Source organism: Pteropus alecto, unplaced genomic scaffold, assembly GCF_000325575.1.
Source record: "Pteropus alecto unplaced genomic scaffold, ASM32557v1 scaffold45, whole genome shotgun sequence".
In the NCBI taxonomy this organism is placed as follows: domain Eukaryota; kingdom Metazoa; phylum Chordata; class Mammalia; order Chiroptera; family Pteropodidae; genus Pteropus; species Pteropus alecto.
The window spans coordinates 16,600,898-16,616,674 of NW_006442491.1; the positions used below are offsets into that span (position 1 = coordinate 16,600,898).

General features: G+C 34.9%; 1 protein-coding gene across 6 annotated transcripts in view; it reads right to left on the bottom strand.

The window, feature by feature from the left end:
• The window catches only part of PTPRA (protein tyrosine phosphatase, receptor type A), a 114,882-nt gene that overhangs the window by 62,172 nt on the left and 36,933 nt on the right, over positions 1 to 15,777 (bottom strand). Inside the window, exon 1 of one of the 6 annotated variants that reach the window (XM_025039683.1) lies at positions 13,461 to 13,502. The exons of 3 other annotated variants lie outside the window; for them this stretch is intronic. In XM_025039683.1, the coding sequence (XP_024895451.1) occupies positions 13,461 to 13,475 (15 nt within the window). In that variant the 5' untranslated portion in view covers positions 13,476 to 13,502. Of the gene's footprint in view, positions 1 to 13,460; positions 13,503 to 15,777 lie in introns of those variants that run through there. 2 more of the 6 variants (XM_025039682.1, XM_025039687.1) reach the window with 2 other exon arrangements.

Here is a 15,777-nt window from a genome sequence, read left to right on the forward strand (position 1 = left end):
ATTTTTTTTTAATGTGCTCACGTTAATCAACCACTGATTTTCAGATATTCAATATATGACTGCTCAAGTATTAGTGCTGATTTTAAGTAAACTCACCTCTTCTGTAGAGATAAAGCTCCCTGAGGAAAAAAAATGTATTCAACTCTCAGCCTTATTGAGGATGTCTCTCAGGGGTGAGAGAAACAAAGAAGTGGCAGCTAGGAGTGTTAGCTCCGTCCTGGGCCTCCTCCTAGGGCAGAACCTGTTCAGGTTCTCTGATTTGAGAAAAAGGCACCTAGAATGAGGGTTCAGTTCCTTCAGCCAGTTGTTCACTCAATCAACATTTTATTATTTACATTAAGAACAAAAATTATTTTTACAACTACAATCCTTGGTTGCCTATAGCAGGTACTTGTACTAGGCATTCTCTACACTTTAACTCATTAAATCCTCATAACTGTCTTATGAGTCAGGTATTGTTTTACCAGTCTACAGATGAAGAATCTAAAGATCACAGAGGTTAAAGAATTTGCTCAAGGCCACATACCTAATAAGTAGCTATTAAGATTCAAACTCAGGGCTTTTATTTTATTTTATTTTTTAGGCAAGGCAACCCTTGGTTGACCTCACAGATTGCAAGGACCTTGTCAGTTTACAATCCCTTATTTTTCATGCCTACAGCACCTGGTCTTCCTAGCTGGTCTCCCATCCAAGTACTAACCAGGCCCGACCCTAGCTTAGCTTCTGAAATCAGATGAGATTGGACTTGTTCAGGATGGCATGGCCATACACCAAACTCAGGGCTTTTAAAATTCCAAAGCTCACATTCTTCCCTTCATGCTTTACCAGATATTGGGAATACAGAGACAGATTAGATATGTACACTGTTATCAAGTAGCTCACTAACCAGTAGTGAGGCACAAATAAACTATTTACTCAAACCCTGAATTAACACCTGCCATAAATGACATTAGCCAATTAATACTAAGGTAAAGTGGTGAAACTGCGGACCAGAGAAGGAATTTTTCAGGGAGGTAATGCTTGAGCTGAAATGGGAGGATAACTCGAGTACTTAGCCAAGAGAAGGTTCAGAAACAATCTTTCAAGCAGAGAGTGCTTGGAAGCTTGAAAAAGCTTTTCTGGTTCTAGGAATGGCAAAGAGCTTGTTAAGGGCATCAAACAGGACCTCAATAAATATGTTAAATGAATGTGAAAACTGCAAACATGAAAGACGGGTCTGCGAGCATATGTGGAGGAAATGCAGGTGATGAGGCCAGAGGAAGTAGCAGTCAGATCACGAAGGGCCCTGTTGGCTACAACAAAAAGTTTTGACTTTCCACTGAACACAGAGAGGAACCATCAAAGGGTTTAGCACAAGGAGGTTGACAGGAGTGATCTGGATTTTAGAAACAATGAGTGACAGCAGGGTGGAGGATTAAATGGTGGGTCTGAGGTTAGGGGAACCGCTGACTGAAGCTTTCAGAAGTAATTTAGCCAATAAAACAGGAGGACCTCAGAGCAGGCCAGGAATATCTAGAAGAGACTGATAACAGAATTTACAGGGGTAGAACTGAAGACTTAATGAGATGCCAGAGGTAAAAAATACCCAGGTGTGACTTAGGTGAATCATAATGCTATAAGCAGGAGGGTGACTGCTTTGGGACATACCATGGGGAAGGTTATGAGCTGAACATGCAAAATGTACATGTTGTATCTACATGGGGCAAGGGTGGGGGTGGAAGTAGGAGAAGGGGCAGAATGGCTGACAGGCAATGATAGAGCAACTGCCACAGAAGCCAGGCAGTAAGCCAAAGAAAGGAAGAAGACGGTTGTAAGGGTGACAAAAGCAGCAATGGCAAGTCAGGCAAGTGACATCTGACAAGCACAGGAGGAAAGAATAGGTGGGTGTTGATGAGTAGAAAACGGATACATGCCGCCAAGGGAGAGCAGGGTAGGAACAGCACACTGAATACTTGCCAGTGAGAGAAAACAGCTTAAAAACTGCTGAAGGCTTCTGAAGAAGTCCTAGAACACCAGAAATCAACTTTCATTATAGGTCTTCTAGAGAAAAGCACTGTGACAGGGGGGTCTAAAATAAAAGGAAGAGGATCCCTAAAATTAGCAGGAGTCCAAGGTCCTGAAGAGCAGTTTGCTTCCACAGATGAAATCTTGTAGAGAATGAAAGAAGACAACTAAGGCTGTAAAACAGATCGTTAAATTCCACTGCCTTTAAGTTAGATCCAAGGGAAGATTCAGTTTAGGACCTGAGAGACGTGAGCTTGGAGGCAAGAAGGTCAATCAGATTACTTCAATAAACAAGCATACAAAATAGTTTGGTACAAATTTATATTGCAGATGAATTAAGAAAAAGAACAATATGGGAAAGTATTTGTTCTGCTTAAAGCACACCTTAGAATAAACTATCAGATATATAAAACCAAAGTACAATACAGGTTACATGAATAAAGTAAAAAATAAAAACAAACCAGGGACAGCTATGAAAAAGAATAGGAGGAATCCATTTACTCAATGTTAAGGCTTAGTATATAGCTACCATAATTAAGACGGTGTGATATTAGCAAAGGGATAAACATACAGATCTATGGAACAGAGAAGCAGAAACAAATCCACACAAATATGCCCAAATAATTTTTGACAAAGGTACAAAAGCAATTTAATGGAAGAAGGACAGTGTTTTGAACAAATGGTGGTGGGAAACTGGATATTCTCATGCAAAAGAATGAAGTTGGACCCCTTCCTTACACCATATATAAAAATTAACTTAAAGTGGATCAAAGACCTAAACATAAGAACTAACATTATAAAAACTCTTAGGAGAAAATATAGGGAAACAGTTTCAATGATAATGAATTTAGCAATGATTTTTTAAACATAACACCAAAAACAGTTAACAACAACAAAAAAAGGTAAGTTGGACTTCATCAAAATTAAAAACTTCTGTGTATCAAAGGATACTATCAACAGAATAAAAGGAAACCATAGATGGAAAAAAATATGTGAAAATCAACTAATTGATAAGGAATGAAAACCGGAATACATAAACTCCTACAACTCAACAACCAAAAATATCAATCCGATTTAAAAAATGGGCAAAACACTTGAATAAACATTTCTTCAAAGGATATATACAAATGGCCAATAAGCATATGAAAAGATACTCAACATCGCTAATCCTTAGGGAAATGCAAATCAAAACCATACGGAAATACTATTTATTTCGCACCCATTAAAATTAACTATTATATAAAAAAAAAAAAACAAGTGTTAACAAGGATGTGGAGAAACTAGGACCCCTGTGCATTGCTCATGGGAATGTAAAATGGTACAGCCACTGTGGAAAACAGTAAGGTGATTCCTCAAAAAATTACCATATGATACAACAATTCTACTTCTGAGTCTATACCCAAAAGAACTAGAAGCAAGGATTCAAACAGATATCTGTATGTTCATAATGGCACGATTCACAATAGCTAAAAGGTGGAAGCAACCTAAGATGCTGGATGAATGGATAAACAAGATGTGGTATATACATACAGTGGAGTATTATTCAATCTTAAAAAGGAAATTCTGACACATGCTACCGCATGGATGACCCTTGAAGACATCATACTAAGTGAAATAAGCCGGTAACAAAAGGACAAATATTGTATGATTTCATTTATATGAAGTATACAGAGTAGTCAAATTCATAGAAAAAGAAAGTAGAAAGGTGGGTGTCAGGGGCTTGGGGAGAGGGGAGAATGGGAGAAGTTGTTTGATGGCTATAGAATTTCAGTTTTGCAAGATGAAAATATTTTGGAGATGAACAGTGGTAATGATTACCCAACAACGTGAATAAATTTAGTGCCACAGAACTATACACTGAAAAATGGTTATAATGGTTGATGTTATATTACATATATTTAACCACAAATTTTTAAAAATATGGACTAGGAAAATCTTGCAAAGCATTTATCTGATAAGAATTGACATGCAGATATATAGAGAACTCTCAACAGTCAACAATAAGAAAATAAGTATCCCAATAAAATAATGGGCAAAAGATCTGAACAGACATTTTTGCCAAAGAAGATGTACATACGGTAAACAAACATTAAAGATGCCACTAATCATTAACCATTAGAGAAATGCAAAGTAAAACATAAGATACTATATACAAAGTAAAACATAAGATACTAAATAACTTTAACATAAAAAATTACAAGTATATAATACACAATAAAAATAAAACAAGGCCAAGGATGGTTCTTTGGTAAACTAACAAAATAGATAAAAAGGCACAAGTAATTTTTTATTATTGGTTATTCCTGTAATTTCAAAACAACTTTATAACTGACATAATAAACTGAGCACATTTAAAGTGTAAAATTTATTATTTTGATGTATGTATACAGCAGTGAAACCGTTACCACAGTCAAGAAACTGTGAACATGACCATCACCTCCCCCAAAGCTTTCTTATGTCCCTATGTAATCCCCCTCTTGCTCTGCCCACTGCACTGTCCCCAAGCAACCACTGATATTTTTTGTTGCTGGAGATTAATTTGTATTTTCTAGGGTTTTATATAAGTGAAATCATGCATTATTGTATTAATCATGTGTTTCTGATGCTTTGGCATCTAGGGCCTTGCTAACCCTGGAAAGACTGCCCCTCTTGGGGTTAGCTAGTTTCTAGAAATGGTAAACTATTCACCTGCTAGTGTGCTTGTCATATGCAAATCAACCAATCCAGAACTCATACCCCAACCACCTGCTTATTGGGCTCTCACACTCTGAGACACTATCCACCTGGTCCATTTACTCCAGGGCCAAGTACTGGGCAATTAGGGACAGGCTCTAAATTCCAGAGCCGGCTGATATTATCAATAAAAAGTGGAAATAACTACAGATACAATAAATGAAAACAGACAATTAAATGTAGGCAAATAATTTTGAAAACTTAAAAGAATGAACAAATCTCTGGAAAAACAGAACTTGAAATTAGCTCAGAAAGAAATGTAAAAAAAAAAACAAAAACAAAAAACAAAAAACCAAAAAAACAGCCCTGAATACTCTTGTACCCATTAAAGAAATTGAAGCAGAAGTTTACATTTTTCCCACAAAGAAAATATTGGGCTCAGTTGTTGAGAAAGAAAGGGAATAATTTCCAACTCATCCTAAGAAGTGAGTGAACAAAAACATTGCAAGAAAGAAAATTACAGTCTCACTTCTACTCAATAAAATATTCAAAAATCCTAAACAAAATATTAACAAATTGTACCTGGTATATAAAAAGATAACCCATGATCAATCTGAGTTTATCCAAGGTATACAAGGATGTTTTAATATAAAATCTATAACTATAATTCACCTATATCAAAGAAGAAAGATCGTATAATCATTTCAATTGATGACGGAAAAGCGCTGGATAAAAACAAATAAATTGATGATTTTTTAAAAACCCTCTTAATTAGGAACAGAAGACTTCCTTAACCTGATAAAACAATTACTATGCTAAAACAACAGCAATAACCCTACACAACTATCATCTTCAATAGGGAAACACTGAAAGCATTCCATCTAAAATCAGGAATAAGACAAACTGATCCGCTTTCACTTCTATTTAATAATGTATACGAGGTCCTAGCCTTTGCAATAAAAAAAAAGAAATGAGACCTATAAAAATTAGATAGGATAAGACTATTTGCAGGAAACATAAATGTTTATATAGGCAATCCTTAAGAACCTAGAGGCAAATTATTACAAATAAGAGAAGTTATCAAGGTAACTAAATACAGTATTTTTATTCTCTAGCGAAAATAGCCACATTTGCACTCAAGAAAGGGTTCTTGTTTGTTAGGTTGAAAGAGAACAAATCATGTATAAATACTGATGACTTCCTGTGAAGTATGTAGAAAATGGCAGGAAATGCTGACATTGGACAGCCCAAAGGATCCAAATGAGATGAGGTCCATTTTTCAAGAATTCTTTTCTGGAAAAATGCTCTAAGCTGTAATGGTTTAGAGAACTTAAAAAATTAAGGTTTTGCTGGGTGAATGTAACAGAACTATTGTCAATAAGGTTAAGTACTATCAACAGCTGAATTGCCAAACCAAAGAGTCTAGCCTTGATAGGAATGGAAGGTAAATATTAAAGATAATTAAGAGAAAATAAATGACTTAAGTGACTGAAAACTCAGAAGATGTAAGGGAATATTTTACAGTGGGAACAACAGAGTAGGTAAACTGTAAGGCCCCAAGAAACTAATTTCACCAAAATTGTTTGGAAACTATTCTGATAGGCTGTAATCCTTGAAAATAAATCAATAAATATGGTTAACTCTATATAGTTATGGTTTCCTTGAGATGTAGGAATTAAATGCCAGTAAAATCCTTTACTACCCCCAGATTATGCCACAGGCAGCTTGCTTAATATCCCTACAAAATTCAGCCTTTACTTCTTTCTCTACTCCTACAGGTAAAACAAATTTCAGTATTGATTATCTTCTTTTAAAAAGTTAATCATGAGTATGTAGGTTATTTGAAGCATCCATCAACCTCTTATCCAACAGTAATTACACAGAGGTAAAATTTAAATATAAATAACTTTAACATAAACATTAAATTCTGGCCTAATAACTTGGCAAAAATTAGGCTGTATGTCATTTTATCTATTAAATACTGGTGAATACTAACATCGATGGCTATGACACTAATCAATACTGAAATCTTTTATCTGGAAGGAGGATTGTTCATATATTCAGTGTCTGCAAATAGCTCCCACTGAGCTAAACATAGTGCAGTGTGCACTCTACGAAAGAGTCCATGAGACAGGTTTTGGGGGTGGGGGAGGGTATGTTAATTCTTTCACATTGCCTGTGGAGAGTCTGGCAGCAATGAAAGCCTAGAAAACTCATGAAAGGCCCTTTTATAACCATGGTGAATGTGGAACACAAAAGCAAAGTCAGATGACCTACTTAAAGCTTTGCTTTTACTGATGAGAATTCATTCTCATTCTAGATTAGTCTCTTTCTAGAAAAAGAAAACCTTACATAATGGTTGGAAAATTAAGATACAGGGAGTATAATTTTATTAAGTTCCAATCTTCCCTCTCAAATATCAGCTCAAGACCTAGGATCGCTGGCCAAAGACAAGATTGTTGCACTGAAGTAAAGAGATTAGCTCTCATAAGGCTCTGAGAGCTAATCTCTATTTTACTTCAGTGCAACAATGTATTCTCTGACTACTGGGCTTTGATGAAATTTAAGTTCTATAATCTATCGATCAGATCAGAAATTTGGGCTAATAATATCATGAAAGAAAATAGTTTCATAATCTCTTCCTGAATCCTATACAAAGCAAATGGATGGTAAATCTGTGTTGAAAGGTAAAGACAGCCTAAGTTCCTTCAAAGCAGAGAACTAATCATGTGCTCATTTGTTCAACTAAGTTCCTTGACATGTGCAGGTAGGGAGGTAAAGAACAGAGATGCTCCTGCCTTAGAGGAGCTCACATCTCAAGTGTTTTTTCACCTACCTTTCTCATGTTACTCAAAACATTTCAGGTTGGTCAATAAAATTCTTATCATCCAAGAGGTAAATGAATATGGTTTTTCTTCATTTTGATTCATTAACTCTCTTTCCATTACATTGAAGAATAAGATGGAAAATTCTTGTCTCATTCTTCTCTTCTATGATTAATTTCCCATTTAAAAATCCTCTGATCTCTATTTGGCTAAATTAATAGATATTTACAGAATGCCTACTACACATGCAGAACTGCAAACATTTTTGAGGAATAAAGAAACTTGACATAGTCTCTCCTCAAGTGCTCCTTTCATTACTTCTAATCCCACTTCATGTGTGCCCTCTCCTTCCTCCCTTTCTTTCCCCAATTTTGCTTTGAAGGATTAGGTAACCAGTTCAAGATCACAGAGATAGATCTAGAGTCAAGATTCATCAATTCCCGGTTCACTAATTTTCTGAAGGGAAATGGGAGAAAATTGGTGGGAGGTGGGGGTATCTCCCAAATCTCAATATAGTTCTAAATCAATCTCAACTCTCCTTCCACTACTCCCTTGGCACACATCCCACAACATTTGTTTGGTATCATCCAGTCTTTATACTGGCAACTGCTTCTGTTTGGAAGCTTCTGCTCCCAGTTCTCTCACATCAGCTGAGTCTCAGCTTCAATGAAACTGTTTCAGTTAGTTATGATATGACCATTCTAACCTCCTCCTGACTCCGAATATTCACTATCATAGCAGTACATTCATTGTTCTCACAGAACTTAATTATATATATTTACCTGTCAATTATAATCAAGACTCTATGCTCCATGTAGATCAAAGACCATGTCTGCTCTGCTCACAGGATCTACCTAGCACCTATCTCAGGCAGATCAATCTGTCCCTGTAGCAACTAACTCTTTCTTAAAAGAATCTCAATTCCTGAAACTAAATTAAAATGATTCAATACTCCTAGGCAAGGCCAGAAACAAATGTAAATCCTCTCTAGAAAAAGATATCATCCCATGTCTCAAATCATTTCTATAAATAATTTTAAAGATATCATGTCTGGTCCATGAGGTGGTAACATGAGAATAAGTAGAAAATGGACAAGAACAGTACCACAGTATTAAGAACTACAGCTAAGAATCAGTTATTTATATGTATATACACATATACACAAACGCATATATATATATGTATATATGAAATGTTATATATTATGAAATGTAATGGCAGAACTAAAACAGAAAAGGACCAAATAAAAATTATAGAACTGAAAAAATACAACGGCTGAAGTAAAGACCTTAATAGATGGATGTAAGAACAGATAAAATATAGTTGAAGAGAGAATAAAAGAAAATTAAGACAGGTCTAAAGGAAGTATCTGGAATAAGCATCGGAAGGTAAGAGGATAAAAAATACAAAAGAGAGGGTAAGAAGTATAGAAGATACAATAAGATGATCTAATCTACATATAATTTGAGTCCAAGATAAGAGGAAAGAGAGAAATAAGGCAGAATAAATAGCTGAAGAGGCAAAGGCTGAAAATTCTCCAAAACTGACAAAAGACTTCAAGCCACAGATATGAGAAGTCCTAAGAACCCCAAGCAGATAAATAAAAAGAAAATCTGCATCTAGATATATCACAGTAATACTTCTAAAAACCAAAGAATTAAAAAAAAAATTATTAAGCAGTCAGAGGGAAAAAAAGACACTGGTAGATTTTTAGAAAGATGGCTACAAAAACTCCTCCATCTCTGTACACATATCTTTTATAATGAGAATGGCCAACAACACATTGAAAAGCAAAACACTGAAATCAGTTATCACTAAAACAGGACAAGAAAAGCATGTTGGCTATCATCACTATGATTTACTCATCTTCTAGAACAGGGCCAATGGTGTCAGTTGCAACTACTTAACTCTGCTGAAATCTGAATATAATATTATTCATATTCGATATAATTATATCCTTCTTCTTTTGAGTTTTCCCCAACCATTTAAAAATGTAAAACCCATTTCAAGCTCAAATGTCATACAAAAAAAAAAAAAAAAAGCAGTAGGCTGAATATGGGAGGCAGACCATAGTTTGCTAATCCCTAATTAGTTCTAGCTAATGGGATGAGAAAACAAAACAATTATTATGGAACCTTCTCCCCTCAAAAAATCTTATTTGCAGATGAAAAATTGTGTACTTACAAAAAAATACATAGGTAAAAAACTAATGTTCCTAAACTCATGTACATAATTTAAAGCTTAAATGGGGACTTCTAGTTCAGGATAAGATGGAAGATGCATATTCTACTCTAGTCCTCTCATTAATTACAACACAAAAAAAATCCAGACAAAATTCATGAAGCAACTGACAGAAGATTCTGAAAAGTAGCAAAAACATGGACTGGCTAAAGATCATGGGACATGAGGACTGACCCAGCAGGAAGTTTCCTATGTTTTGCTTGGTATGACTTCTAGTATGTCTGGCTTGAGCTCTGGAGAGGCCCACAACCCAGAAACACCAATGACCACAGACAAAAAAATGCCAAGAAAAGTGTCCTTTCTCTAGACAAAGGACCAAGGGAAGTCTAGCAAGACAAACATTTTGACCATACCTGTCCTACAGAAAAACAACAAAAAATGTGGTACCCTTCCCTCTTTTCACCAGGCACTGTGGCACAGAAACTGTGGGCAGAGTCTGTCTTCCAACCCTGCCCTGCATTAATGAGGCAATACCTTCCCTCAACCCCCCAAGTTGTAGCTGTGGAGAGTGTGGGTGGAGCTTCGTGTTCCATCTCTACTCTGGAATAGCAAGGTGGAGTTACAATCCCAGCTCAACTACAGAGTTGAGAGGGAATTACAGTGAGGAGGAAGTTACAGAAATAAAATAAATCCTCTAAATATGCATACAAAATCCTAGACATACCTCTGAGTGACCCACGTGTAAAAGTGACCAGAAATAACATAGCAAACAGTTTCGGAACTGAACACTGGTCTGGAACAACACCCAGATTTCAGGTTGGCCTCTTGGTAGCATACAAGTAGGGCAGACCAAAATAGCACAGAAAGACTTTGAAAACTTAACTGACTTTTGAACTATAGCCAACAAAAGTGAGCCAGGATGTGTGCTCTAAACCTAGACAGGTGGACTGCCTGTTAAATATAAACATTTAAATAGGAACCAGAATACTCAAAATGTCTAAGATGTGATCCAAAATTACTTATCATACAAGGAACCATAAACATCTCAACTACAATGAAGAAAAGGCAATTAATAGATACAAATGCAAAGATAGAGATGTTAGAATTATTTGAAAAGGATTTTAAAGCAGTTTTTATCAAAATTACCCAACAAGAAATTTTATATACTCAGAAGATATAAAAAACAGAAGACATAAAGAGTATCAAATGGAAATTTTAGAACTGAAAAATACAGTAGCTGAAATTGAAAAAAAAAAAAATCACTAGATGAGCTCTAAAACAAAATGGAAAGGAAACAATCAATGACCTTAAAAACAGATGAACAGAAAACGTCCAATCTGTACAACAGATAGAGGAGATTAAAAAGAAATAAACAGAGCCTCTGAGTCCTGTGGGTCAATAATAAAGATCTAATATTTCTTCCACCAGAGTCCTAAGAATGACAGGAGAAAAAAATGCAGGGATAAAAAAATAATTGAAGAAATATGGCTGAAAATTTCTCAAATTTAGTTAAAGATATAAATCTTTGAACCACTAAAAAAAAAAACAAAACTAAAGACCAAGTCCCGAAAGCTGTTAGAAACGATACATTACTTTCAGAAGAACAATTCAAAGAATATTTTTCATCAGGAACTATGGAAGCTGCAAGGAAGTACACAGTATTTTTCAAATGCTGAAAGAAAGGATCAAGTCAAAATTCTATATAGAGTAAACATATCCTTTAGGAATGAAAGTGAAAAAAAAAAAACAATGGCAGATGAAAGAAACTAAAAAAGTGTCAGCAGGCCAGCTCTGAAAGAATGGCTAAAAGAATTACTAAGGAAGGAAGTAAATGATAACAGAAAGAAATCTCTAATATCAGGAATATGGAGCAGTGGAAAGGGGGTATACACACAAGTATATATAAATGTTATACATGTATAGGCATACATAAACACACATACAGTAATGAAATAATCCTCCTTGAGTTTTAAGAATTATGTTTGATGGTTGAAAGTAAAAAAGTATTGCCTTGTGGTTCTCGATATATAGAGGTAATACTTAAGATAACGGCATAATAAAGGGGAGAAGGTAAAAGGACCTAAAAGGTGGTAAGGTTTTATCTTCCAATTAAAGTGGTAAAAAGTTGATATTAGTAGTCTGCAATAAGTGTTATGTACATATATTGTAATCCCTAGAGGAATCACATAAAAAATTATACAGAGATATGCTCAAAACACTATAGATAAACCAAAATGGAATACTAGAAAATGTTCAAGCAACCCATAGGAAAACAAGAAATTGGTTGCATTTTTATACATCAATAACAAACTATCAGAAAGAGAAATTAAGAAAACAGTCCTATTTATATTTGTATTTAAAAAATAAAATACTTAAGAATAAATTTAACCAAGAAGGTAAAAGACTTATACTTGGAAAATTAAATGACATTGAAGAAAGAAATTTAAGAAGATACAAATAGAAGCATATACTATATTCATATTTAGAAAGAATTAACATCATTAAAAGGTCCATACTACCCAAAGCAAACTATAGTTTCAAATCAATCTCTATCAAAATACCAATGGCATTTTTCACAGAACTAGAACAAATAATCTGAAATTTTATATGTAACTGCAAAAGACCCTGAACAGCAACAATAATCTTGAGAAAGAAGAACGAAGTTGGAAGTATCATGGTACCTGATATCAAACTACACTACAAGGCTACAGTAAATAAAACAGCATGGTACTGGCATAAAAACAGCATGGTACTGGCATAAACACAGATCAACAGAACAGAACAGAGAGCCCAAAATAAATCCATGCCTATGGTCAATTAATCTATGACAAGCGAGGCAAGAATATACAGTCTCTTCAATAAATGGTGTTGGGAAAACTGGATCGATACATGCAAAACAAACAAAAAAAACCCCACATTCTTAAACCATATACAAGAATAAATTCAAAATGGATTAAAGACTTAAATGTAAGACCCTAAACCATCAAATTCCTAGAGGAAAACAAAGGCAATAAACTCTTTGACATTGTTCTTAGTAATTTTTTTTTTTAATATATCTCCTCGGACAAGAGAAACAAAAGAAAAAATAAACAAATGGAACTACATTAAATTAAAAGTTTTTGCATAGCAAAGGAAACCACCAATAAAACGAAAAAGACAACCTACTGTATGAGAGAAAGTATTTGCCAATGATACATCTGATAAAGTGTTAATAACCAAAATTTATAAAGAACTCATACAACTTAACACCAAAAATCCCAAACAATCCAATTCAAAAATGAGCAGAGGACCTGAATAGACATTTCTCTGAAGAGGATACAGATGGCCAAAAGACATATGAAAAGATGCTCAATGTCACTAATCAGAGAAATGCAAAATAAAACCACAATGAGATAACACATCATACCTGTCAGAATCAATAAATCCACAAACAAAAAGTGTTGGTGAGGATGTGAAGAAAAGGGAACCCTTGTGCACTGTTGGTGGGATTGCAAATGAGTTCTACAGCCACTATGGAAAACAGTAAGGAGATTCCTCAAAAAACTGAACAGAACCATCTTATGACCCAGCAATTCCACTTCTGGGTATTCATCCAAATAATCCAAAACACTAATTACAAAAGATATATGCTCCCTATGTTCACTGTAGCATTATTTAAAATAGCCAAGATATGGAAGCAACCTAAGTATCCATCAATATACAACTGGATAAAGAAGAGGTGGGGTAAATAAATGCAATAAAATATTACTTGGCCAGTAAAAAAGAATGAAATCTTACCATTTGTGACAACATGAATGGACCAAGAGGGCATTATGTTAAATGAAATAAGTCAGAGAAAGACAAATACCATATGATTTCACTTATATGTAGAATCTGTAAAAGAAAAAAAATGAACAAACAAAACAGAAACAGATACAGAAAACAAACTGATGGTTGCCAGATGAGAGGGGACTTAGGGGCTGGGTGAAAAAGATGAAGGGATTAAGAAGTACAAATTAGCACTTACAAAATAGTCACTGGGATGTAAAGTACAGCATAACTATGTATGGTACCAGGTAGGTACTAGACTTATCAGGGCGGTCACTTTGTAAATTATATAAATGTCTAAGCACTTATGCTACATATCTGAAACTAATATAATACTGAATATCAACTATAATTGGGAAAAAAAGACCTAACTATGTGCTGTCTACAAGAAATTTACTTCAAACGTAACATAACGATATAGGTAGGTTAAAAATAAATGGATTCAGTGTTTCAGAGGGAGGGATGGAGGGATGAATAAATGGAGCAGAAAGGATTTTTTGGGTAGTGAAACTATTCTGTATGATACTGTAATGGATATACATCATTATATATTTGTCAAAATCCATAAAATGTACAATACAAAGAATGGACCCAAACATAAACTATAGACTTTAGTTAATAATAATGAATTAATACTAGTTCATTGTTGATTGTTAACAAATCTACCACATTAATGCAAAATGTTAATAATAGGAAAAATAGGGGAGGGGAGGTTTGTAGAAAGTGGGTATACAGGAGCTCTGCACTTTCCACTCAATTTTTCTGTAAAACAAAAACTGCTTAAAATTTTTCTACTAATTTTTTTCAAATGGATGCAGGAAGACAGACCAAGCAAATACTAATCAAAAGAAAGTTCAAGTAGCTATATTAATGTCAGATAAAGTATTCTTCACAGTGAGGAAAATTATAAGGAACAAAGAGAAATAATACATAATGATAAAAGGGCCAATTCACCAAGATGACATAAAAATTCTAAATGGGTATGCACCAAAGAACAGAGCTTCCAAATACATGAAGCAAAAACTGGCAGAACTGAAAAGAGAGACAGATAAATAAAAAATTGTAGTTTGGGAGTTCAACACGCTTTCCCAATAACTGAAAAAACCACTAGATGGAAAATCAGCAAGGATACAGATGAAATGAACAACAGCATCAACCAACAAATCTAATTAATGTTTGTAGGACACTCCATCCAACAACAGATTAGACATTTTTTTTCAAGCTCCATAGAACGTTCTCCAAGACAGACCATATCTTGATTCATAAGACAAACCTTCACAACTTTACAAAAGAAGGAATATTAGTATAGATCAGCGGTTCCCAACAATCTAATGCCTGATGATCTGAGGTGGAGCTGAAGCAGTGATGCTAGCACTGGGGAGCAGCTACAAATACAGATGAAGCTTTGCTCACTTCCTGCTGTGCGGCCCAGTTCCTAACAGGCCATGGACCAGTACCAGTCCGCGGCCCGAGGCCGAGTACCCCTGCTATAGACGGTATAGACATTAAAAGGATTAGGGAATACCATGCACAACTCCACACACAGAATTCCAACAACTTAAGATAAAATGGACCGATCTTTGAAAAATCACAAAATTCCAAAACTCCTACAGCTATTAAAGAAATGCTCAGCTTCTGAAAATAAATCTTCAGGCCCAGATGGCTTTGCTGGCAAATCCCACTAAACATTCAAAGACTAAAATAACACCAATTCTACAAAATCTCTTCCACATATATAGAAGAGGAAGGAACACTTCCCAACTCTTATTTTTATACCAGCATTATCCTGATAACAAAACCAGACAGCAAACAAAAAGAAAACTACAGACCAATTTCCCACATGAAGAAAGAAACAAAAATCCTCGACAGGGTATTACCAAGTCAAATGCATCAATATATAAAAAGAATAATACACCATGACCAAGTGAGGTTTATTCCAGGAATGCAAGGCTGGTTCAATTTTTTAAAAAAATTCAATGTGAATCACTGACTGAAAAAAAAAAAAAAACACATGATCCTATCAATTGATGCAGAAAAAGAATTTGACACAATCCAACGCCCATTCATGAGAATAACTCTCAACAAAGTAGGAACAGAAGGAATCTTCCCCTACCTGATGAAAGGCACCTTAAAAAAACAATAAACAAACAAAACAAAACAAAAAAACTAGTCTGATTACTTTCCTCCTAAAATCACAAACAAGGCCAGGATATCCATTCTCACCACTTCTATTCAACATAGTACCATAAGCCCCTGCCAGTGCAATAAGGCAAGAAAAGGAAATTAA